Source organism: Betta splendens, chromosome 2, assembly GCF_900634795.4.
Source record: "Betta splendens chromosome 2, fBetSpl5.4, whole genome shotgun sequence".
Classification (NCBI taxonomy): domain Eukaryota; kingdom Metazoa; phylum Chordata; class Actinopteri; order Anabantiformes; family Osphronemidae; genus Betta; species Betta splendens.
The window spans coordinates 19,981,691-20,008,743 of record NC_040882.2 but is presented as its reverse complement, the minus strand read 5'-3'; the positions used below and the strand labels follow the sequence as shown (position 1 = coordinate 20,008,743).

General features: G+C 43.0%; 1 protein-coding gene and 2 long non-coding RNA genes across 11 annotated transcripts in view; 1 reads left to right on the top strand and 2 right to left on the bottom strand.

The window, feature by feature from the left end:
- The window catches only part of si:ch211-200p22.4 (phosphatidylinositol-binding clathrin assembly protein), a 56,610-nt gene extending 34,466 nt beyond the window's left edge, over positions 1–22,144 (bottom strand). For 7 of the 9 annotated variants that reach the window (XM_029137684.3, XM_029137700.3, XM_029137728.3 and 4 more), the window contains exons 1-2: positions 20,862–22,144; positions 6,912–7,054 (exon numbers count right to left, since the gene is read on the bottom strand). In XM_029137684.3, the coding sequence (XP_028993517.1) occupies positions 6,912–7,054; positions 20,862–20,991 (273 nt within the window). In that variant the 5' untranslated portion in view covers positions 20,992–22,144. The remainder of the gene's footprint in view (positions 1–6,911; positions 7,055–20,861) is intronic. The other 2 variants (XM_029137664.3, XM_041068950.2) reach the window with 2 other exon arrangements.
- On the top strand, positions 21,643–25,325 carry LOC114848213 (uncharacterized). The gene is made up of 3 exons (XR_003784381.3): positions 21,643–21,781; positions 23,484–24,796; positions 24,897–25,325. It is a non-coding gene; the product is annotated as an uncharacterized LOC114848213 (long non-coding RNA).
- LOC129603822 (uncharacterized) lies at positions 24,532–26,958 on the bottom strand. The gene is made up of 3 exons (XR_008694051.1): positions 26,477–26,958; positions 25,693–25,801; positions 24,532–24,660 (listed from the first exon to the last, which is right to left on the bottom strand). It is a non-coding gene; the product is annotated as an uncharacterized LOC129603822 (long non-coding RNA).
- Positions 26,959–27,053: the final 95 nt, after the last annotated feature.

The window sequence follows — 27,053 nt, the reverse complement described above, 5'->3', positions numbered from 1 at the left end:
TTCTTAATTAAAAAATAAAAAAACACACAGGAGTGTTTTTACATTAAAAAGAGGAGATATAAACTTAATAAGAGTATTCTACCAAGAACCACCTAATGAAAGCAGTTTTTGTATAAAGCTATTATTGCACTTAGAAAAAGTATTGTGTTTATCACACATAACCAGATAGAATGTTTCAATAATGAAAGTGAACTGCCCCAACTTGGAACACTAATAATCTATTGTCTGCTTGACAATACCAACAAAAAGTGTCTACTTCCTCCTGTAACAATGTTTTTCAAATGTATCCTTTACAACCCAGTAGCCAATTAGAGTGGACATTCCTAGATAAGAGCATCACTTGGGTGTGCCTTAAGTGAACAGATAAACAATCACTAGGCTTTAATGTGTGACACCAGGGTTCAGGTATTTCTGGTTTGCCTGTTGACAAAAAAAGATCTTACACTCATGTCTACTATGGCAAAAATGTGAATATGAAAACATTAAAAGAGATTAATGGTAGCATTCCATTTTCACCCTTACAGATAAATATACAGATGTTATGATATCACCTTCACGTGTAGCTCAGCCACAGTAAAACCAGCTCACTGTTATATTTTAAGTAACAGTACCAATGGGTGGCAGCAGTAAAGCTAATTACAGTCGTACTAATTAAACCTGGCATTTGAAGACAGACGATTGAAAGGATCTAAATGGCTTCTCACAGGTGGCATCTTTAAAAATAAGCTTGTAACTTGGGAGCAATAATTAGATGCAACTAGACTCCTGCCTAATAGCTGAAAAAAGTTATAAAATGAAAAAGGGAGAAAGCATGCCTTCACTAAAGCTCGAAGCAAATATCAAGTATTTATCATATTTATCCTATTCAAATTTAAATGATTTTAACAAATGCGTCCTTCATTTAAACTTCACACAAATTTCTTGATTTGATTCTTGTTTCTAGCTGATCTGGTAAAAATGCGGCACATAATACAATATTATACAATATTATAAGTAACAGGCTAAAGCTAAACGCATCGTACAAAAAGCAGCATGTACCTATGAGACATGTGCCTAGTGGAGTGTGCCAGGGAGTAAATTCTACCCTTTTAACTGTGTTTGAATAGGTTACATAGGCTGAGGTTGCAGCAGTGTTTACTTCCCCAGGTGCAATGGACAGGAAGTTTTTAACATTCTGAAAGGACCACATTCAGTCAGATCTGGCACCCGGAAGAATCCTCCTGCTCTCTACAGCTGCATGCACCACCCGCTAATACGTGGAGAAATCCAAGCTCTTATAGACTTGCTGTGCGTAGATGTGGTTGCCAAGCTATTACTTTACAATGCTCTGAGTATAATTAAAAATCAACTATTGTGTCAGCAGATACTCCAAATCAATAATCTGAAGCAGTATTAAAGGCAAATAAAGTAACAGAAACAGATGCAGGCTTCCCTGACTGCATAGACTTCCACTAAACTAGTTGTACCCTGCAAGTTTCCAAGTGGCTGAGACTGGTACAGTAGGACGCGGACGGACGGACGCACGCACGCACGCACGCACGCACGCACACTTTACGTGAGTTGGGGAAAACCTTGTTTATCTGAAAGAGCATAAGAAAGTGTGTGGTGAGTGTGTTGGCCCACGGTGGGTCACCCTGGAGTTTCTACTCCACATTGCATGTTTGGGGATCAGGAACGAGCACGTGGGGGCTGAGCCGCAGAGTCTGCCCTACCAAACTTATCATCTCTATGTTCACCACAGCAGCAGCTGATAGGAGACATGTATTGTGACTACAACAGTGTGTGTTTGTGTGTACCAAAGCTTTACAGATTATCACCAGTGACCCCTATCTGAGTCAGGGTGACCTCAACCACACAACATCCTTCTTGTCGCGTCTCTCCTTGGCACTCAGCTGAAGTCAGCACTTTTCTATCTTTTCTGTCACTCCTTCCCCCTGAAGCCCCCTCATCTTCTGCCACGGCCTTCCTTCTCCTGCCTGCTCAAACGTCTTTAATAACGTGTCGCGCGTGCTATCGCTGCTTAAATCTGTCACCCTCCGTGCCCTCGTTCTCAGAGAGGGAGGTGGAAGTGCTTGGGTGACGTCACCGTAACAAATGGGCCGTTCAGTACGGGGGCCGGTGGCAGCGGGCGGCGCTGTGGGTTACACTGCTGTAAATCACACACCTAGCTGATCTCTCTGGCTCCCCGTCTGCATCCCTGTACCCCCCCACCTACACACACACACACAGCAGAGCTGCATGTTCTGCTACGATCAGCATTTTCACCGGTGTCCTCACCAGACCGTCCCTGTCTCCTCTCATGTCCTTAATGACTCTCATACTCTGTCTCATTCCCTTTCTCCCTCGTGCTCCACTTTCCCCATCCCTCACCACACCACCTTTCTTCCATTCTTCCAATGCACTCAGTCCTACTCCAGCATTCAGTTTGATGTACACAGTCACAGCTCTCTACCCCGATTCCCGACTCACTGAGGCGCAATCAATCAGACTGTAATTTTCCCCCACTGACGCTTACAACCATCTTGTCCTGAGAAGAAAGGATGATGGTAGTATTTTTGAGCACTTGGCGTCCTTGAAGGCAAACTCCCAAACAGAGTTTTTGCAGGGCTGTGTTATACTGTACCTTGTGGCACAGCAAATCTTTGGGCTGTGACATTTGTTGAAATCACAGCACACTGAATAAAGCAGAAGCCGTCATGAAATATTTAAGCCTGACAAGTTAGGGTTGCAGAAGGTTGAATTTGCTTCCAAGTACTAATTATTAATTACATTAAGCATTACCTTATATTGATCCTTGAACACTGAGCAGAGCAGCAGACTTCCTAATACAAATGCTTTGACCAGATTCAAAGCTCACAATGGTTTTGGCTAAAAATAACCACAAAGGAGTTTTTAGCACTCAGTTACTTTAGCTGCAGAATTTTAAGTATTTAACCGTTTAGCACCAGGCCTACTCATACCGTTGTCAAGGCCATTTCTGCTATGAGACTGGGGAATCGGGTCCTGGTACGTTGGAGTTCTCACCTACTGAAAATGTTTGGTTTAGTGTCGCGTCTGTGTGAGGTACGTTCACTGGGCAACCTGCAGTGAGTCATTTACAGAAATTCTAATCAGTGTGCATGAAAACCTTTACTTGCCTAGAATTAACTCTCCAGACAATTACATGTACACAAAGACTTTCTGCCAGGGTGCTGATGTGGACATTCGCACACATACAACTTTAGGTAATGTCTGGATAAGCTGGGCTTCAGAAAAAAGTTTCTGAATAATGTTGAACTGAGCCTGTTAGGAAATGACATGATATTTTGTTTTATAGCTGTTGTAGCGTGAATAATGTGAACTGGAAACGTTCCCACATAAAGTACATCTGGAGATGAACCAGTGTTGGAGAGAGCAAAGAAAAGCCAGGTGGATTATGTGTCCAAAACCCATTTAAAGAATTGCTTTTAGTCCTTCAAAATAAACAATCAATAACTTTTCCTTCTTGAAGGACTCTCATCCAGTGCATCCATACCTCATTACTTTAATTCCACAGACAGACGGACAGATTTTTTTCCTCCCTATCTTTTTGTAGTCTTGGTCTGGTCTTGTGTGGTCAAACGATCAAAAACTCCCTGGAGAGAGAGAGACGCTGTGGTCGGTAGTAAAAGCGGAGGAAAATAGCTCACCCTGCTATTGTTTTAAGTTTCCTGCCGTGTTGTTTTTGCTACACATTGGCCGATTCTACAGAGGCAGAGGTACATGCTGACAGATGCTAACAACAGTAACTAGTCCAGAAGGAGCCTGGACCTTTATCTGCGTTTGTGCCTAGTTCATTACTGATGTAAACTTCATGTTGGCATATGTATGAACAAAGCCAGTCTACTCACTTTGTTTCCAGTCAAATACTTAAAGAAAGTTCATCCTTGTCTTTAAATGATGGACTTGATTATTAAACACGCCAGTCCTGATGGTCCTCTACCCCCCCCCCCGACACAAATAACCCAGCACTTCTTCACCTCTCGTCTCCACTTCATTTCTTCGCCCCTATACAATCCCAGCCTCCTACAGTCTTTATCTATAGAGTGGTAACTCCACCTTTATCCACCTGAATGCTTCCTTCTCGCTTTTTTTTTCTAAAGCCCATTTTCCTCCCCTACCTCCCAGGTACTTCTCCTCCCTCTTACTTCTTATAGTCTCTATTGCTAAATGCAATTGTGCGGTCATTAAAAAAGCTAAATGTAAATGTTTTCAGCTTATTTAGCAATGAGCATTCAGTACATTTTGAGCAAGCTTATTTCTTATCAGACCAGAGAAGCCTCTGGGTACACCACACAGAGACCTTGGGAGACGAGGGACTGAAACACTATCACTGAAACCCAGACAAATGAAATTATTTCAAGCTTAGAAACTCTTTAAGTCAGAGTGACCTCAGAAAACACAGCTCAGTGTAAGCCTCCCTATCAGGATTGAACGACATTGAGGGCAAATATCTAATGTGTAATGTGACATGAGTCAAATATGTGATTGCTTACTCCATCACAGCTTTATCAACAACACAATGAGAGCCTTAAAATGTAATTATGTGACAAACAGCAATTCCTTTCAGAGCAACCCTCCTGTGTATAGAACGCTGCATGTAGTGTGTTAGCAGTTGCACATATTTCTTTCGGTGCAAATGTTCCTCGCTATCAGAGCATTTGTCTGACATAACAAGGCTGCTCTTCATTGTGCCGAGCCAAACTGCAACCGGTGACCGTGTTGATCTGAAAAGGAACGTGCAGTTTATTGACCCCAATTCTGTGGGTCTGTGGTTTCTAATTTTACGGCCAGATTTCTCCCGGCTTCGACTGTAATGGATGGGACGGCCATGAGGGAGCAGGGACACCTGGTTGCTGAGCCTCAGTCAGCACCGCTGTTCTGACAGGCCTGATGAATGCTGGCTGATGAGTGCACACACACTAACCCACAAACACACACGCGCGCACACACACACGTGCACACATGCATACACACACACACACCCCACTACACCCTGTAGCCTCACTGTGAGACTAGACTATACAGCGCTGCAATGCACCGTGGGTGTGTTTGTAAAAGGATTCTTCAATTACTGTGCATCACATTTGTAGTTCAATGTTTCATAACCTCTAAAACAGCAGCGTATTGATAATGAAACAGTGCATTTTAAACGTCCCATTGCACTTAAATTATCTTAGCTTTAATGGTGGCATGGCTGTTTCTCATTTAGCTAACAAGCAGAATATGTATCAGCAAACAAATATTACATCTACAGCTTCACTTTGTGAATTGCTACGGGGGAATGCAAGAAATACAACACAGTAAATGTCTTAATGTTGCCTTTGATGTTAAACAAATGCACAATATAAAAAGGTGTCCAATCCAATTACTTTAGAATGAACACAGTGAATTGATGTAAACAGTGACATTGAGTTGTATTAAAGCCATATTAAAAGAACTCCATTACTTAGTTAATTATCATTTACTAGAATTACAATTTTCATAACCGAAATAAATAACCATACGTAGTTATCAGTGATGATTGAATCTAAGGTTTCACAGCGGTGCAATAATAACATCACTCCAGGTGAGACAACACTCCAAAAGATCCAAACTGGCAGTGACGGCTCAGATCAAATTCCCCTGCAGCTTGGGGGAAACCTCTCCAGCACTTCCTGGTGCTCTGCAGTGACCTACTTATTATTATGATTTACTTTAACAAACATGTTGCAGGGAATCTCACAGCTTGAGCCAGTCATCTGACGAGTCTTTGCGCATTCAAGCGTCTTAGAAATAAAAGCTGGCACTTTGTCTCTAATGCACCTGTAGAACATACATATTATCTAATTTAAGGCCGCTTTGACTAATAATTCTACTCCCGCTGCTTAATACTATTTTAGCAGCAGTGAAATCGTCTCGGCTGGTGTCAAAGCGCTTAGAGGCTTATTTTGTAGGATCTTACAGTCGTCGCTTTCCCTGTTCTGAACAAGTTTAGATTAACGCAATAGCGCAACAAAAGGAAATATTACATAATGTGGAGTGACTACCTAGGAATACATTCTTCCCTATTTTAAAAGGAAGTCAGAAGGAACAGAGCAGGGCAGGTCTGCTTTAAGGCGTGTTTGTTCACATTTTCATTCAGCATTGGAAGTCAACGTATATAATACTTAGTGATTAAGTTATTTAGTTAAAAAATCCTTATACTATTATTTAAAGTATCAATAAAAAAAAAACAATAAAAAGGTTTTTAGAATAATTTGGAAACGTGCAGATGTATTGACAATTAACTCACTTATTTTAAACATTTAGAAGCCAAATTCAGCCTCTGCTTCCGTCGTGTTTGGAATTAATCAATCTCCACAATATGAAAACCACAACTCTGGATTATTCTGTTCTCTGCCTTTCCACAGCTGCACTGTTGAATATAAATTGAAACTTTGTGCTGACATCATTCATGTTTGATCAAAAATCCCAATTAATGAAGGAGTCCTACCAAACACAGCAGGGAATTGATTTCCTACTGTACTGATCCAGGGAGGGGCTCTGTTATTCTTTAAGCTTTCTACCGTGTTATCATTAAGTTCATTTGTTTGATTATTCATTTGCTTCTGTGCTTGTCCCCCATTTTTCAGGCAGCTCATACTGAGCTAATTATTTACCCAGCTCTCCTCAACTATTTCGATTATTCACACCATGTGTCCTTGGTAGCTGCACACACTGTATCCCATATGCATTAGTCAGCCCACCCCCATCCCCACTGATCCTAATGGTGATGCAGGCATGAATAAATTATCAAAATGTGTACATACAGTATGTTTGCTTTCATGAGTGAAATCGTAACAGAAGTTATTGATGTAGGGTCGAACTATTTCCGTGGAGGGTTTGTGTGCATGCGTGTGAGAGCCTCCTACCTCGTTGCCATACATCATGAGGTGGTGGGTAGTGATAAGGGCTTTGAAGACCACCACCCAGCTGGAGTTGGCGGTGCGCTCAAACAGCGTGTCCGCCAGCTGGGGAATGTTCACGTTCATCTCATTGGTGCAGTGGATCAGATCTGGCAGCAGAAACAAGGAATGGTGATGAGAAAAGAATTTAGGGTTCGGAGAGATACAAAACTGAAAACATATTGATGTACCAACGGCAAACACAAACACACGTCAGCTGAATTGTTAAGGGAATGAAGTAGGAAATAAAGCTTCTTGCTGCAGAACTTCTAACCTCCTCTCCTGACTTTCACACACTCAACAGTACATGCATGTTGTCCAGTCTTACTAAGTCTACCAATAAAACTGTCTTGTCTACATGACCATAGGTAGGAGACAGAGGAAATGTGCTGTTTAGTGTGTATGACCTTACAGAACTCCTCAAAATGAAATATTTTACATAAATGTCCAACAAATGATCTTTACAATTCATCAGCTATTGGCTTTTTCATTGCAAACGTAAAAGCAGCAAAAAAATTAAACTTCTGAATTCAAGATGATGATGAGAATTCAATTAGTAGATGATAACAGCTAATAAAAAGCTGGTTGCAATCCGAATTTTAATGTATTTGCCTATTTAATTACACACGTAGATGTACTGAATCTAAAAGCATTTAAGTTGGGGGGTTAGTACTGAAGTCGGGTATATAATTCAGTAAAGTTCATTTTAATTTTAGGTTTGTTGTTCTGATCTCCACAGTCTGGAGTAATGTCAAAATGTTTGTCACCATTGATGTGACAAACATTTTGACTTATACAGTTTGCACAAGACTGGACAGAGCTTTTCTCTATTAAATATAAGACATCTCTGTATCCTCCAAACATCTTAAAAAGTCCAAACACTGCACAACTTACTGTATATATCAAGCGAGAATTCCTTAAACTAAGGAAAGGCCAATATGTGATTGCGGCATCAATGACAGATCAATGTTATCAACATTCAAAATCTCTACCATTAACAAGTCCACTTTATTTCGGAGGTACGTGATACAACATGGCCAGATGCTAACAACCTGCACCATCCTTACCACTTAACAGAGATTGATTCGAACAGACTTCAGTTCAAGTCCCTTAGCTTATTATAAGGATTAGGTGTCTTCACTCATAAGATGTAACACACAGTGATGCTCTCTAGCAAAAACGTCAATACAGACACATGGGTAATCATGCAGGTCTTTCTTTTCCCCATATCCCTAGCGTCGTCCACCCCTTTCATTCCTTCGCCTATACTTCGATCTCTGTTCTCTCCCCCATCCTTTGTTCATCACCACAGGACTTTGAGCTGCTGGCTCACACACCTGGTAACTACGGAAACAGCTTCTCATTAGACTACTGGAGGACCGACTGTTGCGGGTGAGTCCCGTTGGGAGACTTCTTCATAATAATCGGGTGCATAGGAACACACACGTGCACACACACACACACACACATTTTATTTAATAAAGCTGCATCTTCGCTCGTTCCTTCACTCACTTAACACATTATCTCCCTTGAGCACATGCACAGCAACCAAACCATAGCAGAGTCAAGTCCCAGCAGACACACGCATACATGCACACATCAGGCGGTGGGCTTTTAGTCGATACAAACGAGTGTGGAGTAATGTAATACAAAGGTACATTACAGCCCAACACATCCATTTAGATGCATTTATTAGCATGAATGACGGCCAATCAGACAATGGCTTTCAGTGAATCCAAATTGCAGTCTGACAGAGTGGCAGGAGGATAAAATTACAGATCATCATTTCTATTTTATGGGAATTATTCCAGAATTACAAAAGCGTAAACAGATTTTTTTTATTCCCCTTTTTGCTTCTACCCTTTCTGAATCGTTAGCCTCTCCTCTTCCAGCCACCCGGTTCTCCTCCGTCTGAATCGCTGCATGATATTAATGTTAATGCTGATTAAAAACAATTAACATCTCAAAGCTGGGAGCAGGCATTAACAACAACTGGTAGTTTTATAAAATGTATTAGCCACCTCACAACTGATCGTTTTTAATCTGTCTAGTCATTCTCTTTATCCCTGCTTATTACTCTTTTTCTTTCCCCTCTCTCTCTCCTCCGTTTGTCCATCTCGGCTTCTTTTTAACAGAGCTCATGTTTTTTCATTAGGTCTGGAGTGGTGCGAGAGAGACAGAGAAGGAACTAAGAGAAGGATTGATTAGGTCTGTGGGGACGCTCGCGCATGGGTGTGTATGTGTCCGAGTGATAATGTAAAGAGGGTACATGCGCTGACTTAATCAGACAGAGTGGAAAGCATAAGATGCCACTGATCCCAGACCAGTGGGCGGAAAGGTAAGGCAAGGCAACGGAGACAAACGGAGCTAAGAGAAGGAGGCAAACAGAGGGACGAGGGAGGTAAAGAGAGAAGCAGAGAGGACAGAGAGAGGGAATGTCAAAGAACACGGCAAGAGAAGGAGATAGAAATACGAGAAGCGATAATAAGACATGTAAGACATGAGAGTCTCTTCATCCAGACAATTTGCAGGAATCCACACATGGCTGAACAAGCCTCGTCAGCTCTCTTTATCGCTCCTCTCTTTCATGACGTGGTCCGCAACAGCAGCGGCTCTGGGGATTTTTTGTTGTTTCTTCTTCCCTTTCCCTTCGTACCACTTGAGCAATTATTCTGGCCACAAATGGAAAAATACGCAAGATTCAGTCAAACAGACCACAACTGCTCTCTGACAAACACCGCATCGTCTTGAGAGCAATTACCTGCGCGAGGAATCTGAGCGGGCTAATTGGTGACAACATATTATAAAACACGAGCAACACAGGACAAAGCTGCTGGTGTAGGAGCAAGCTGAACGTGATGCTGAGCACCTGAGGTACAAGCATATCGTCAAAAGTGAGACAATAAAGCCATGGAGGGAGCTATATAGTTATAAGATTGAACACAAGTTTAACAGAGCATTCATTGGATTATAAAGCTCTGCAGTATGGCAGATAGTGCTGCCTTAGTGACGAGCAGCGCTAAGTTTTGTCTTCTGATGAGGCAAATGAATACTGCTGGAGCCAGGTGACAGGGCTCTGCGCTTATCAGTGGCCAAGATAAGCAGATGCTGTTTCAAAAAAAAAAATCCCTGGCTTGTTCTAAACTGGGTACACACCGCACAGATTTCACTACAACACATCACATTCACTCGGCTGCCTGCAACAAAATCTGTGTCTGCGTGGCCAAAGTCATGTTGTTTGCGTCCAACACCACTGATGGCGGCAACTAGCGCTGCAAAATTGGAAAATGTTTTTTTCATTTTTTTCCAATATTGGAAAACAGCAAGCTTCTCAGTGTTGAAGCTGTCGTTCTAAAACAGCACTGACCACAAAGTACGTGTTACCCATCAGCTGGTAGGACGTGCATGGGCCTCTCATACCAATAAGTCTGTATTACTGATTACCATTAGAAAACCATGGTGATAGTGACAAGTATCCTCTTCCTTGCATGTCCTCATGTTATTCTGCTGCTTCTACCTCCTAAAAAAAAAATTCATCGGGAGACTGTTCCCAACAGAGACCTTTACTGTTCCCATCTGATCTGAGCTCCATTGTTACTGGTCATCTGTTGACCTCCGTGGCCTTTGATTGAACCACAATAGACTGTGGACTTCCTGGTACCAGGGGACTAGGGCAAGAGCTGGTGGAGCCAGACTCCGGATCTGATGAGAAAATGCCATGTGGTGCGCACGTGCACACACACACATACAGTTCAGTAAATCAACACAGATAACCATCAGTTTTCTTTTACATGATTGCTGTTTGTACAAAGATATTTTCTCAGGCTTCACAGTAAACAACCGAGAACCTGAACTGAAGCGACGGCCTGTTTGTGTGTATTTGTTGGACAGAGAAAGCAGGTGGTCAGATCAAGCAGGGGAAGAAGACTAGGGAGGAGGAGGCAGAGATCACATCTGGCCCAGCTGGCTACCTTCTATCTGTGCTCTCTTTTCGTCTCTTTGGCCACATTTAAATCCCCCCCATATCTACCCGGTCCCAGGCTTTAAACGCACAAAATCCTGCTCCTCTAGCCACTTTCATCTCTTCTTATCTGCAGACAAACTCATCCCCTCTCACTGCATCTCTTTACATTTCTCATCCTGTCAGGGGCATCTTTGCGATTTTGTTATTACAACATGTTCACTAATTACGCGTGTGCCTTTTACCTCTTTCTGGCTGTCACAATAAATCTCTTCCTCCCCTCGTCTTCTCGCTCTCAGTCTCCTCTACTTAATCCATTTCAGCCAGAAGGGATCAGCTGCCATACTGCGAGATGACACAATGGTGCCAAAAATGGACAAAGAATCCCAACAATCCACAAGTATTAACTGCAGTTTCCTCTGCAGTGTTAACCGGAAAAGGGCATTAGTGCTATTGATGATAGAGAATATCATAGTCTGCAGCGCTTTGTTTCCAAGTGCATGGTTATTCAGTGTGAGATCGTTCTATTATGAAGAGGAATTTTATTCTAGCTGAACTCCTACAGGTGACATTATCTAGGACATTTCCAGTTTCAGCAGTAGGCAGACAGCCGGTTTGTCATAAATAGCTTTGCAGCCTGTCAGAGTATCAACATTCACTCTATCTACGTAGACCTGTTCTTAAAATAAAATGAATGCAAAATGTAGTGAAATACTGAAAATCTAATTTCCAAGAAACTTCTGACAAAGTAACAAGCTCAGCTAATTCGGTCTGACCAATAGCCAAGGTGCCCTGTAGTAAAGATGTGCATGTATTGGCGGTTATTTTCCTCATTTCCCGTTTTTACATTTCCTAACTGCATTGCCCAAAACATTTAATTTCAACACCATGCAGACGCAGCAGAATCACTTCAACCAGCCTCGTGGGCCCTGGACGCCTTCCTCCAAAGCTGCAGGACTCTCCTAGCTAGGCGATGAGAGCCAGCAAAAAACTAACAGCTTCATATCACAGAATGATGGGGGGTTTCCAATGGTTCGCCATTAAACCGGGCAAGGTAACTTAACCAGAAGCAGGAGTGTAGCATATTGTTCTGCACGGTAAGTTTTACAGATCCATAACCAGTCCTTTTACCAAACATCTTGAACCATATATGAAGTCTGATAAACTGCTACAGAACTACAAATCAACAGAAATCTTCCCTGATGATGAGAGACGTCTCTCTATCCCCCTCTTACCAAAGAGGTCAAAGGTTAACTACCTTACAAGGATTCGGTGTCCTGCATTCTTCTGCAGGGGGGGGGGATCCTTGCCAGCGGGAAGGCTCCGATGCTAGTCAAGCATTTGAAGGACATGTTTCCAGCTAGCGTGCCACCCTGCAGCTCCAATCACTCCACAGGGAATTAAGCTTGTAGAGACTCAATAACTCTGCTAAATGAACACAGGTACTGCTGCAGAGTTAACTGACCTTCATTCAAAATCTGCACAGGTGCTCAGTATCAGGGAGATGCGCAGACTACCAGACGAAAAACCAGACACATACGGCAGCGGGGGGAGTGCGGCCCCAATCTGTTAAAGATTAACGCTCCGCAGTATCAGCACCTTGTCTGGCATGTACTGGTAATCTCCTTCTCTCCTCTCTGTCTCTGTATTAGGGACTGCAGTGAGGGTTTGCCTCAAAAGAGGATTCCCTGCCCATCCCTCCCTCCCTCTGTTTCCCCCCCTCAAATCCTCCTGACAGGAGGAGAGGTGTGAAGGACTCTAAGAGAATTGTAAACCTGCTGAATTTTGAAAACTAATTTTTCCCCCCTTTCTTTCTGGGGCTTCACAATCAAGCTAAGCCAGTTTTATAACCCCCTAACAGTGCTTTCTGTGAATGCATGAATATGAAAATGCCATTGTAGGTTTGTAGCGTTGACAGATTGAAGTACACCTTCACAGAGTTTCTGTCTCATTGCATTCTCTCTACAATCACTCACTTTACTGCCAATCACAGAAAAAAAGGGTTGCCTCATTGATTTGTTTTTGTTTTATGCTAAGAGTCAACATCGTAAGAAGGAAATAATGACACGCAGCAGTGACTGTTCACCTTAGTTAATGGGCATACATTTACAGCCCAAAACACATCAGTCCTCTATGATAAGAAAAAGAAGAGTAGCAATGACAACAACAAACCCACAGTGTTATAATTAAATGAAGGAGATGACAGAACAGAGCTGAATTGTGCCCATCTGTCTAGTGAAGGACAGTTGGGACAGAAGGAAGAAAGTGTTCTCCTGTGCCGCTGTGGCTTCGTATAAGATTTTTGATGTAATTAAAATTGCCCAAAAATTTGAATAGATTTAATAAATATCTTTACATAATATTCTACAATGTCACTTTCTCGTGTTTAAGAACTTTCTGCTGCTCCTGTTCTTATGCGATCCTATGATTTAACACTGTAATTGAGAATTTTCACCATTTTCTGACATTTTATAGAGCAGAGAAATTAATGAGCCAGGAGAGTAATCATTAGCTACAATTAACTAGAGCATATTTAAAGCAGAGAAACTGTAAAGGTATTGAATCAAGGCTTTATATCTGCATTGTGGCAACAGAATATGCATCTGTGTGAAAAAATATAAGTAACACAGGAGTTAAGTCAGAGAAAAAAAAGGGAAAGATGAAAGGAGGGACAGCATGATGAACCAGGGGGGCATGAGAACGAAGGAGAAACAGACAGAGGGGGAAAATTATAAAGCAGGTGGAATAGAGTGTCACCAGACGTTGGTCTATTAATAGACTCACTCTATAGCTTTAATTCCCCCCTTGAGGTCTTAAATAAGTTCCTGCTCCCTTTTGTGCCCCCGTTTCTCTCAGTCTCACACACAGTAGATAGAGAAGGAGTCCTTCTCATCTCCAGCTGCACTGATTTCATGGGAGGATTCGGGAAATCTTGTGAAGTGAATGGACCTGAAGTGTGTGCATGTTTGTCTCAGCGCGGCGCGTGTCACTGCAAGGACATCTTGGGGGAACGTCTGTCGGTTTCTGACACGCATAAAAGGCAGTGACACCGACAGGAAAGAACGACAGGCAGGCAGACCTACATGCAAACAGGTGAAGTATGGGAAGAAAAACAAGCAGTTGAACCCAGTCAAAAAGCTCTTGAGAGAACACGGCTAAAAATAAACTGGCATCAGAACGGGACGGGAAAAGAAGCACTGACTGTTCCCAAACACACAGACAAAGCCTATTTAAAACAATGTACTATAATTATCTAATATACTAAATTTGTTATAAACCGAGGCTGTAGTGTTCCCTCTGTACATTTGGATTTTAGTAGACTAGGGAGTTTCCCCTTGAGGACGAAACTCAACCCCCAGATAAAGAACGTTACACTGCATAAACAGAGGTTAAAAGAATAAAAGTGTAATTCTGCTCGTAATGGCACGTTGAGAACTGGCTGCAGATGCTAAATAATAAATTATAGCACCCCATACAAGCATGTTAGCCCAGTTGCCGTAATATAAAGAATAAATTACCGAAGAGCTAGTTTGTTTTATCATTCTCAGTTAAATTTGACACATACTGTAGTCAAAATGCTTGTCTTCAAACAGAGGTTAAAAGTACTTTATTTAAAGGATTTTAGAGGATTCAACTTAGCATCAAAATACTGACAACAAATATCAACAATCAATTTAAATAGTTTTAGTTTGGTTAAACGTCTTCTCAGCAAGTTATCCTAAAACTTACCTCTAATGTGGTCAGTTAATTTCTGGCAACTGAAATGAGGTAAGGTTTATGGCATATGTGTTTACTGGCCATTTGCCAACTCTGTGTGCTGGACTGTTTGGCAAAACTGTAAATGGTGGTGGAAGTAGAATCTCATCAAAGTCAAAGAGCAGAAAACCAAAACAATGAGCTAAAAGAGTGTCAACAAAGCCGAGGGAAAGTGAAGAACATTGGGAGAATTTATACGGCTTTGTCAATAGCAACCCATTCAACAATACGCTACTGTCAATTGATTGACTGCTAAAACACATGAAACAGCACAGCTTTAATTCTAATTCTAGGAGGTTATCAGGGAAGTAAGGCGTCAATGTGTTTTTACATAATAAATGACTGTACTAAAGAGGAACATGTGCAGTAAAAAAAAAATACTTGTGTAGCAATAACAGGCAATACAATGAAATGCTCAAATGTGTAGCAACCCCACTATTTATCATGTGGTAGCAGAAAAATCGCCCTCTCCCCGTTAGTTTTTCATCATAACGCAAGCTCCTGCTGCGTGTACTCCAACGTGAACCAAGCATCGATATTTGTACAGTATTTGAGTGTGCAGCGAGTGTTACACATCCATTTACTATGCAGCCTGCAACAGTTTGCAACTGATCCCATGAATACTGAAGCAGTCTCCCGGCAGCCAGAGACACCATGGTAATTTCTCCCACGTCACAAATAGACACACTATGTCTGACACACTCGACACACTGCATGCATCCCCTTGAGAGTCACTTGAAACAGACGTATCCAGACAGTCATCAGTTAAGCCTTTTCCTGCCCGGTAGTCTAAACCGGGCCTATCTTGGCTCTACAGCCAGGGAGGGGCCGTTTAGATAGCATTAGACTCACCAACAATCACTTAGGGCACAGGCGTCCCTGCTGTGGTACTAACTAGCTACACCCTGTAGCAAGTCTATCTGGGCTGGAATCAAAGCAAATAGCGGGAAATAAGCTGGACTATTTGTTTCTTTCAATGTCCCTAAACTACAATGAATTCAATTCCCTGAATGTTTTCTCTAGCGGTATTTGGTGGATGGCAATAAATCATTGTGTGTTTGTGTACGGTGTAACGAGAGAGAATAGCAGAACCTGGGAGGAGGTTACGTGGAACCATGTAAATAAATCTAAAAGCATGGTGCAGAATAATACAATTCCAATTATGTTGAATTCTTCACAGGGGACATTAACATACTGCTGCACATACTGTTCTAGCATTTCTCATTTTCAACTGAGCATTAACCTAAGCTTCAATACTTTGAGAGTATTTTTCATAGTGGTTTACTACATTTACTACTGACTAGAGTGAACAAGACAACGTTCCAAAGTTTTACTCCACCTGGGATGCAACTTGTGTTCAGCTCAGAACAGAAAGAAAAAAATGGGAGAACCCTGTCTAACCCTCTAGCAAAGCTTTAGTCAAAGCCTTGATGTTGAAGACTACATCAGCACTACATCTGTTAGATATGCAAGTGTAACCTAGTTTTTGAAGTTTGGCTAAAAATGGCCCAACACAACATGATGTCAGAGGCGATGTGGGCCAGCAGCTCAGCCAGCTGGTAAAAATGACGTGCCATGTTGTATTAAGCTCCCCTAACCTTAGCTGCTACGGAGTAGAATAGCCTAAGATGCACTCTATATGAGGAGACAATATTCTGAGCTAGCTGGTTGTGATGTTTCCTGGCTTAGTGGTCCAAAACTGGCAGATGAGGGCGAGGGGTCAACGCTCAAGTACCAACCAAATGGTCCTTGTCTGCCTCCATCTGCGTGCGGATCTCACCATTTTAAATAAGCATTACTGTGCATGTACCTTTACGATCCTTACAAGCAACGTTCACAAACAGCACAATAAACAACAAGGTAAACAAAAAGGTAGAAAACCTATGTCAAACGTTAGATGGCAACATAGAGTTTCATTTTAATGATGCAATAACAGAAACTCCACGAGTACAACTGCCTCTTGAGAAACACAATGTATCGCTGTTGACAAATCAAAGGTCAAAATAAGGTGCAAAACTAATTATCTGCGTCCTGTCTGTAGAATCCTTTATCAGACTCTCTGTGTTAATGAAAAGCACTTAGTGTCTGCAAAGATGCTTAGACAGTTCATTCCTAAAGACCCTAGCTACAATAGCTGGCCCCTCCCTATTTGCCCCCTTACCCCTAGACCTAACTTACCAACGGAACATTTGGAAACAATCTTAACACACTCAATAACTTAAAGAGGTCAAAGGAGTTCAACTATCGCATTCCGCCTAACAACCACTTCATTAATCACTGCATGAAGTGGGTTTTACAGTTGGACTGTAATCTATGAAGCTGTAAAAACTGTTCCCACGCAAGAAAGGTCTCAGTTACTTCTGAGGTTTAATTTAGTATCATGCATTAAATTAAAAGCATAATAGCCATTAGGTGGTTAGATTTAAGATTTATTTCCAATAAAAAGGTGTTCTTGTGGATTTGCTTTGCCAAGCATCCTGTCAAAGTTGATGTTCTTTCACTTCCTGTTGCCTGCACTTTCTCCCATTCCCACCTTTGAAGACACAGAGGACCCACGATGGACAGAGCCCGCAGTATTAAGGACGCAAGAAGGCCACTGACAGTAAATCTGAACAAAGCTGGGGTGTGGCTGCCGCATCACTTACCTTAGTTTATCCAAAGAGCCACTCATGTGAGTCCCATTATTCTCACATGTCTGCCAAGTGGCTCTCATGCAATGTCAAGGTGTGAAGTGCTCACAGAGGTTAAGTGCTGGAGAAACTAACCGCCAATCATTTAGGAGAGCAGTTCAATAGCAAGGGAGCAAGATCATTCACTAAGCTGCATTCTATTTACAATTATTAGATATTCCATTATCCCAATAAGCAGGGACCTTCATTACAAATATTGTTGAGTATTTCTAGGAAACGCCTCGCCAAACATCCAGCTTCACTGCATAAACACAAGTTGTAAAAAGCAGCATTTAACGCTGCCTGTCAACTCAAGTCCATTTAACAAACGCCAGCCGCCTGGTTTGCTGCCATGACAACAGAGTGCCCGTGAAGGGGAAACAAAAATTAAGTTAAAATTTTACAACTTCTCTCTAACAGCTAAACAAAACAATCAGTGTTTCAATGACTCCAAAATGAAAAGAAAGTGCCCTTGGACTGTGGATGTGTTTGAGCCATGCTACCACTTTGCAGGCTGTAAAGGTTAAAGGTACTGTGCATTTAATCCACCCTTAGCTGCAAAGTGGAGGCAGGTGTGCCAGCAAAGGCACATTCCAATAGTTTTTAAACCTCCCTCGTTGCTTTTTATGACAATAACTTCTATAAATAGCAGTAGAGCATTTAGACTGACTCCTCATTTTCACCACTGACTCACAAGCCAAGGTTAATTCAGGTGGACAGCCCCAATCACCACACGAAAAAGCGTTAGAAGGCACTAGTGGTGCGTGAATGTCATTGATGCCCCGGTTAAAAAAGGCCCCTTTAACCCTTGCAGGTTCACAGCTGGCAAAATTGAAAGGCTTTTAAAGGATTAGTCATTTACTGGGTCTACTTTATATGTAAATACGCCGATGACATCACTCACAGCTTTCTGTCACACAGTCACAGTTACCTGGCTTGAAATGTGTGTTAAGAGCAAAAGTGAAGGGAAAAACAGTGTGCATGTTAATGAGAGGGTGCAAGTGGATACGGGCTCTGAAAAACAGAGCATCTGTTTGATTAGATTTAACCACCCTTCATCGTCTTCACAATGACGCTTCTGTGAACTGTGAAACACTGTGTTTGCAGACGATGTGATGTTGTGCTAGACTGTACAGCACGTCCGACACATCCATATGCATCCGCGCGGCGGCTGACCCGTGACCAAGGTGAGTTTTATTAAGTATCGACATAACTGACTGAATCTCTGAGTTCAGTATTTCACTGGGTGGTTGGATCACCCTGCTGGCTCTTAAACAGAATAATGATTGCCACCGACTCATAAATTGAGTATCTGCCCAACAGAGTGATGATCCAACCTATAACCTGCCTCTAAATGCTGCCCATTGGCCGTTGTTCACTAACAACACAAAGCCCTGACAACCTGAGCACACTGGATGTCACGTTCCTGGCAAAAATCATCAAATGGACAAATAACATGACAGTACGGCCTTCATGCAATGCACCACTCACTGCCCGTTTCCCCTACGGCACCGAGGTTGTTGCTCTCACAAAGAAATCAATATCCCACAATGATTAAGCTTGACGTGCCGTATTGGCTGTAAAGGTCTGGCCAAGTTCACATAAGAAGCGGAGACAATACATGAATTTTGTTGAACGTCAGCAGCTGAGTCTTGTGAGTGAGGAGGAGTTGAGCGATGTGAGGCAGCTGAGCTGGAGCATCGATCAAACATGTGCATCCCATGCCGACAAAGGCAATTCCGGGAAACAAATCTTCAGCACATTTAGTCCCAGTAATGTCTGACATGAGCACTTGCGATATGCATGACTCATTCTTAGTTTTATTTTTTATTAGATATTCACTCATTCTTCCGTGCAGTCTCACGTCTATTACCACCACCACCTTGAACATGACTAATTTTAGTGGGCTTTACTGGCAGTACGGCACATAATAAGCCACTTTATCTATTTGTCTCTACCAAATAAAGCACCAGGCAACTGGGAAGTAGATGAACCGGCGTGCCTCTGCACTAATCTTCACATCTCAGGATATGTAACAGGAGATTTCCCTACAGCATAAAGCCCCCCCCCCACACACAGCCTTATGTGAAGATATCACCATGACTGCTTTTTAACACGATCCGGAAGATTTTGTCATTTCAGTTTTCTCTGTAAACAAGGTGAGCACAGCGTGTCCTCGCTGGGCTGCAGGTCTGATGAAAGACAAGTGTTTTGTTGCTTCTGTCAGTTCACTTATCACCATATTTGACTTGCCTTGGATTCTGTACAACGGAAGCCGTCTGGAAGCGTTTGGTGCCGTAACGCAGGAACTGTCGCAAATTAATTCACTAAAAGTAAACAGGTGATGGTTAAAGCCTCACAAAAACAAGAACATTGGGTTAAAATAGCTATTCTCTGTTCTGTTTCACTGCAGAGCGAGCCAAGCAATTAGGGCAGTCGATTGAGAGACTAATCGAACAACAAAGGTAATCACCTCAGAGTTCTGAAAAAAAGTGCCATTATTTTAGCCACTTACCAAGCAAATAGCATTTATTAGTCTAAGCATCAAGTGTGAAGATTGCTGCTTGTAGTAGAGACGAAAGTCCCTTTAAGCTTTTCAAATAATGGATTTATTGTCATAGGCCCATTTATCCAGCAGAAATTATGACCCAAAGCATACAGCAAAAGGCTCAAGAGCTTCTCAAGGTAAAGAATAGAAAATTCATTAATGACCAAGTCAAGCTGCTGATCTCAACCGAACAGAGCAGCTTCCCATGTACGGAAGATAAGACTGAAGGCAGAAACACCCACGAGCAAGCAACAGCTGAAGTCAGCTAGAGTGAAGGCCTGGCAAGGCACCTTGAAGGAAGAAAATCAGCATTTGTTCATGTCCACGGGCTCCGGACTTAGAGCAGTCATTTCAAAGGATTTTCAGTCAAGTAATAAAAGCAGTCCTTATATTTGTAACGCTGTGAGTTTATTCTTCTACTTATCCGCCCTTAAGAAAAACAGTGACTATAGCATTGAGTAAAGTATTTTTAAATTCAGTGGTGGCGTACAGTTCAAGCTCAAGCAAGAATGTCCCTTAAGCCATGTTGAGATATTTCATATACAGCAAGTGGAAACACGGACACGATGAAGACTCAGTCAAATTTGCTCATGTGTCACTGAGAAGCTTCGGGGCCATATTTTGGGCTTGTCTGATCTATAAGGAAGAAAAACCCAACTGATAATCTGCCACAACATTAACACCACCTGAGGAGGGGCACGCTGGTGGAGATTATATAATCATTAACAGGGTGTGTGACGGTGGCGGTGCACAGACGTACACAGATCACATCTTTATTGTCCGAGCCCAGCTTCTATGACGATATGACTTACTTCCTGCTGGACCCACTGACGCTGTCCAACCAGCCAGGTGGAGTGGAGGAATGTGTGCATCACGGGTTTAATACTTTCAGCCAGAGGACCAGTATGTCTGCTTTTACAGCCCTGCAGCAGTCTGACAGCACACACACACACACACACACACACACACACACGTATACTCACAGTCAAGGTGTTTCTTCTTGGGTCCGCTCACTTCATGCGTGGTGGCTTTGCACACAGCCTTGCTGATCGCCGACCCGGTCATGCTGTGCTGCGCCGCCGTGATCCGATCCGTGATAGACTGGCCCGACATCGCGACCGATTCCCCCGCTCGCTCGCTCTTCTTTTTTCCTCAATCAGCTAAAATAGCACAATAACGATCCGATCAATGGATCAACTCCCCGCGGGGCACAACTCAACGTGACTTCCCTGTCAAGTCGCCGTGAAGGGCTGTGATCTGACACCCACTCCCGCGCGGAGCTTTATTTTATCCCCAGGTGCGTTCAGATCCTGAGCAGTCTGCAGTAATGTCAAATCACCGCTGGCTGGTGGGCTGTACGGCGGAAACCACGACCAACAGCTGACTCGTAGGCTTGATTTGAAGGTAAATTGTTCGGCAACAGTTGTTCCGACTACCTATCTAGCTAACTAACACAACACGGCGACACTAATCCGAGCTAGTCTGTGTTAGCTAATGTTTCCGTTGCAGCACCCGAACCAGGAAAGAGTCCCACAGTGGAATTTGCAAACACTTGAACTTACTTTATGTCTACAAATAAACATAGCTAACTGGGTGGTTTGTAACCTGGACGACTCGTTGGGGATCACCAAAGTCCACCTCGAGGGAGGCTAAAGGAAGTAATCCGCCTGAAATCACGGCGTGGAGAACATCAGCACTCTCGACTCTCCCAGAAGCTCGTGAGTTCCCTCTCCACGTCAACTTGTTAGCTCGAGCCTCGTAGCCGTCACTGGTCGCTCGGTAAAGTGAGCGTTAAACCCCACGTCGGGCGAGAAAAGTCGTCCACGACTGAGCAGCACATTGTCTGGAGGTTCTAAAAGGGTGGCGCGAAACTGACAGCCGGGGACAGGCGCAGTTTCTCCAGGTGAGAAGAGACGAGGGGCGGGTGCGGGGGGGGGAGGGCTCGTTAGCCGAGGAGCTAGCGGTGTTAGCTAACCTGCCAACCAGCCAGGGAGCGCGCGAGCGCCTCTAGTCTGAGCCGAGCCGGCGGCGCCGCTAAGTTAAAAGCGAAAGCGTGCTTAGCTCCGTAGGTTTCACCCACACGTTTCCCAAGTTCAGTCGGCGCTGTTCTCCGGCCGCCGACTCCACACTAGAGGTTGGTTTTTTTAGCCACGGTCCCGTCCCGTCCCGTGCTGCGCTGCGCGGCTGCCCGGAAAGTCTCGATGCTGATTTCTCTTTTCGGACTGACGTGCCTGGTCGCTGCTCCGCCGGACAAAATGGCAGCGTAAAAAAATCAGCTGATCTCACAACCGTGCTGCCTTCAACGGCCCCGGCTAAACTCGGAATCGTGACAGCCTACAGTCCTAAACTTAGTACGCCAGGTCGCTGTGCTAGTAAATATGCTTTGTTCAGCCGTTTGAATGCTATTTTTTATTTATTGATATACTTATTTGTTTATTACTGTATTTATTTATTTACTGTCTTTCTATGTTGAATTTCATGATTTGTTTTTGAATCAAAGCTCTTTTTTATTATATAGTCTCTAAACCACAGTTCAAGATTAATTGAAATTATTATTTTGTTTTTGAATTGAGGGTCCAATATTGTCTCTAAACAACAGTTCAAGTTCTGAATTCGGATGTGTAAGCAATTTAAAATTATTTTAACCATAGCTCACTCCACAGTGTGCCCATAATTTTGCGTTATACTGAATCTATCATTTTTATTTAATAGTGTTGATTGAGTTATAATTTAATAACAGTTAGAAACATCCACATATATGACGGATCCTACAACACCTCAAAACAGCCTAAAACACCAATAGAACAGTGAGGTTTTTAAATATAGTTTATATAATGTATGTTTCACAAATTACCTTTGACGAACTGCTGTTAAATTAAACAGTAAAAGTAAAAAACATAACTTCTTTACGTTTTGTGAAATGTCACTGATATTTCCCAAAGAGTTTGAACGCACCCATAGTCCATTGGACAATAACGGAGGAGTAAGTGTAACGTTTAAGGTATCCGGGTTCAAATTGTAGAGGAATTTTGAAACAAATGTGTCAAATTTGTGCAACACAAATGATTTTCTGCTGCAACATGAAAACAAACGGACTTTTCTCTAGACTCGCTCATTCATGATGCATATTTCGCTCCGTACTCATTTAAATTTAAGGTCGTATTAAAAAAAATCCTCAGACATCGTGTCCTTGTTTGACTCCAGACTGTATGGAACACGGTGTGCCTAAAACTCAGTGGGAATCGCTCGTGCTGCAGAGCGCGCAGTCTACTTGGTATCACATCTGAGGGGTGAATAAATCAAAGGGGCTGTCTGGCAGGAGTCGACAGTATTTCACAACCAGCATAGGATGTAATTAGATGCCAGGCTGCTGTCACTGTAAGTGGTTGGCATTGATCACAGCTGCATACATGTATTGTCAGCAGTCTGCGATTGTGCAGCAAGAAATCCGATTTTCTCAAAACGCATCTGTGTCTGAAACTGCATGTGTGTTGATTGTGGCCAGTGAAACCAGAACTCATAGATGCTCACGTCTGACGTCTGGCAGTTATTTCCGCGTGGGGTGTGTTTCTAATCTCTCAGACAGTTTCTTTTTGGTTTCACAGGATCAGCTGCAGTTTGCAGAATTTCCTGCCTGTGTGAGAAATTCTGCAAGATGACCCCAGCAGCAGCAGCAGCAGCGGTGGCAGCGGCAGAAGCAGCGGCAGCAGCAGCAGCAGAGTTCCTGGAATCACCGCTGCTTTGACCTGTCATGACCTCTCGTCTCCCCTCTTCTCCCGCCCAGCAGCAAAGAGAAAGAGAAGACTCTCCAAGATGCTGATGATTGATACAATGAATTGTCAGGAGTGTGTGATGAGAAACACACGTTTACCCGCACAGCCTGCCAGAATTTATCAGCACTTGGAAACTGAAAGTCTGTGTGTGTGTGTGTGCATGTTATCCATCGATAAGCCTCTGTCAGCCTAACTCTGCTCATCTGGCTTTTGACTAATTTCTCTCCAACCTAATGAAGCATGCTTTAAAAACACGCACGCTGCAGTAAATCTGAAATAGGAAATGCAACCACGGTAGATGGAAGTGGTTAGTTTTTTTTTAAGACTGGTTTGATGCACTGACATAAAAGCATTTTTCATTTGCCCTCACAGCTCCACAACTGAGCCCAACCTGCTGGTTTTCATTACAAACCTATTATTGCACTTGTGCTCCTGTAGCAGCTGCTAGATGTAATATTGAGTCATAGAAAAGCGCAAAAATATACAATTGAACAAGTCAAGTGAAGATGGGCATTTGACATAAAAATGACTGTATACAGCAACACACATTTACAGGCAGGCAGTCACAGTGATGCCCCCAGGGAATGTAGCATCTCTACCTGACTGGCATACATGTACAGGAGCTGCAGCCTCCACGGGGGCTTAAGGTGAACTCAAGGTGAACATTCAAACCATGAAATCAAATGTACTCTCTGTTCTTTAGGAAGCGTTCGCGTCACACAGTTTTGGTGTGCCGTCCTCGTACCGTGTCACCTTTCATCGCGTCCTCCTCAACTGGAGTCCAGTGTCGCCATCTGCAGGCGGCAGGGCTGAACTTCCCATTTCCATGGCAACTGCATGCGTTGTTGCGGGGAGCCCCCGTAGCCCCTGGCAACAGGCTCCTCGCTGGGATTGGAGTCCTATCAGCAGCTGTCAATCATGGGATGAGCCGCTGCTTTGCCCAAGGCCAATGTGCTCATAAGAGATAGGAACAAATCCATTACGAGGCGGCGGGCCTGGACGGGGTCAGCTGGAGACAAAGGGAACGCAGGATGCACACACCTGATTATAATGCGCGCGGAAGCTGTGATGATGTCGCGGTGGGCACTCCTCACAGCCATTACCATGGTTACGCATCGATCCACGGAGGTACGCCACGATCACAGGTGTCCTGACCTTTACGCTTCAATTACCAACAAATTGCAGCAGCATAGCGTTTCCGCTGAAATACTTTAACCCCATTTGTGATCACTTAAACGTTTCTAGCGAGGAGTCGGACGAACAAAATGGCCGCACCTTCTCGTTACGGCACTGACATTGCGATGGAATGAAAGAGGAGGCCGGCAACAGATGGCAGGGATTCCTACTGTACCGTTGAGCGAACCCTTTGAATTTCTATTACTTGCTTGAGCCCGAGGCATTGGCCGAACCGACACTCGGGCCCCAGGGGGCAGCGCCTGCTCTGCAATCTATCCATAACTACTATCTCCACCCACCTCCACCTCCTTTATGTAATTATTCTTCTTTGACCTTTCCGTACAGTAAATTCTATTCCTTCGTACAGCTTGTGATGGCTCATAGAGCTCGACTTACTGGATATTGGATCACAATGACTTTCTGGTAACCTTATTTTTCAACTGCGATCATTTCTAGCAAATATTGTGAAACTGTACCTCATAATTATTAATTTATTAATTTCTATAAAGTATTAGGACATCTCCAACAAAGGCCCACACTATGTAGTGTCTTCACATTAAATCTAAAAGTTGGAATATGACTAATTTCATTATTAGTGTTGCTAATTTTCCTTTTTGTGAAGCCCATTCTTTTTATAAATGATAATGTGGTATTTGAGCTATTAACTCTGCTCCACTGCTGTTAGTCAGCTGCCCATTTTCCATTTACAGTAATTACAATACAGCACATTGATTCCATTTTCATTTCCAGTTTTAGCCTACAATTAAACAGGGATATAAACAGTGCAGCTATTTTACCGTGCTCTTCATGGGGGAGCTCTAAGCAGATAAAGTCAGGGAACACTCGAACACCGCTCAGGACTCACACAGGAGTTCAGACGTCCCACTGTTGCTTCAGATATCTCGGGGCTCTCGAATCCAAAAAGAGAAAACGCTCATCAAGCTGCCTCTTCTTTCATATTTCTGATGATGACACTGAAAGAGGAAAATAACCGGGTGATTTATTATTTATTGTTTCGCGTGTGCGTCCCACATCAGAGGTTTTTAAACCCGCGCTAATCTAAACGAGTTCAAGGAGACAATTTCCACATGAAACTAATGAGCTTGTTTAGAGCAGCCTGCAGCTTGATTTTAACGAGTTAAGAAGATCTCCTGTACCATGAGCTCCAAGCCAGTGTTTAGGGTTGCAGCATTAAGCAGGGATGCTTTTATGGCTCAACACTTTCTTTTCATAGGTAGATTCATGACACGGTACACTTAAAGTTAATTATTTAATTGAATATGTATTCTACCCCTTCATCCTGGTCATCATCAAGTGAGGAAGTATCTGGCTGCTTGTTTGCTTTGCTGTGACCTTTTAACCTGTGTCTATTGTCACAAATGTTTTACCAATCAGATAACACAACTCAGAGAGAGAGAGGGGGAAAAGTGACAAAAGTGAACATTATGGGACAGCCACAAACACATACATAATAACCACAAACAGGAAAATGTAATAATATATGGTCCTAAATCTAAAAACATTACATATTATCAGATTCACACACTGCTCATAGAACGGTGAGAGATGGGAGAGTAAGACTGGATATAGTCTAGTGGCTGAATGAAGTGCAGCTCCTGGTGATATAAAGTGTGACCAGTCTTTATTACCTTAAGAGATTCAGTCTGGGAGTCTGAGGTGCTTTGTCTTTATTCCCAGCCTCCTTAAGCTGCAGCCTGAAAGAAGGAGGTCACACTGTTTATAAAGAGGGTGACGGAGGCGGCTGAGAAGCACTTGGACCTCGCCGATAAGAACTGAATCAGCCAGATGGATTTTATCTGTGGGACCAGAGGCAACTAAACCAATGCAAAAGACAATTTTCCCCGGTCCAGCTCCATCCTCACATTCATCGTGTCCATCATTGCTCCAGTGTCTGTTACATCATTCCTGTGTGTTCCTGTGAGTGCTTCAGAGGCCTGTACGACCTGAGGCAGTGGGAGACAGGTTGATATAAGGCAGTGCTGCATATGCTTATGGAGCTTTTCCTATGGACCATCCTGTAAAGTCATTACTGACTCATAAAGTGATGCAAGACTGCAATTCAGCAAAATGCAAACGGCAAGCGACTTAAGAATAGAAGCAACTTCATCAGTTTAACAAATACACATTTACTGCATAGATGTATTTGTGCATGCTTCTGTTTCTCGGTTTTCGTTGTGCAGCCTTTTTCTATTACGAATCCTGTGT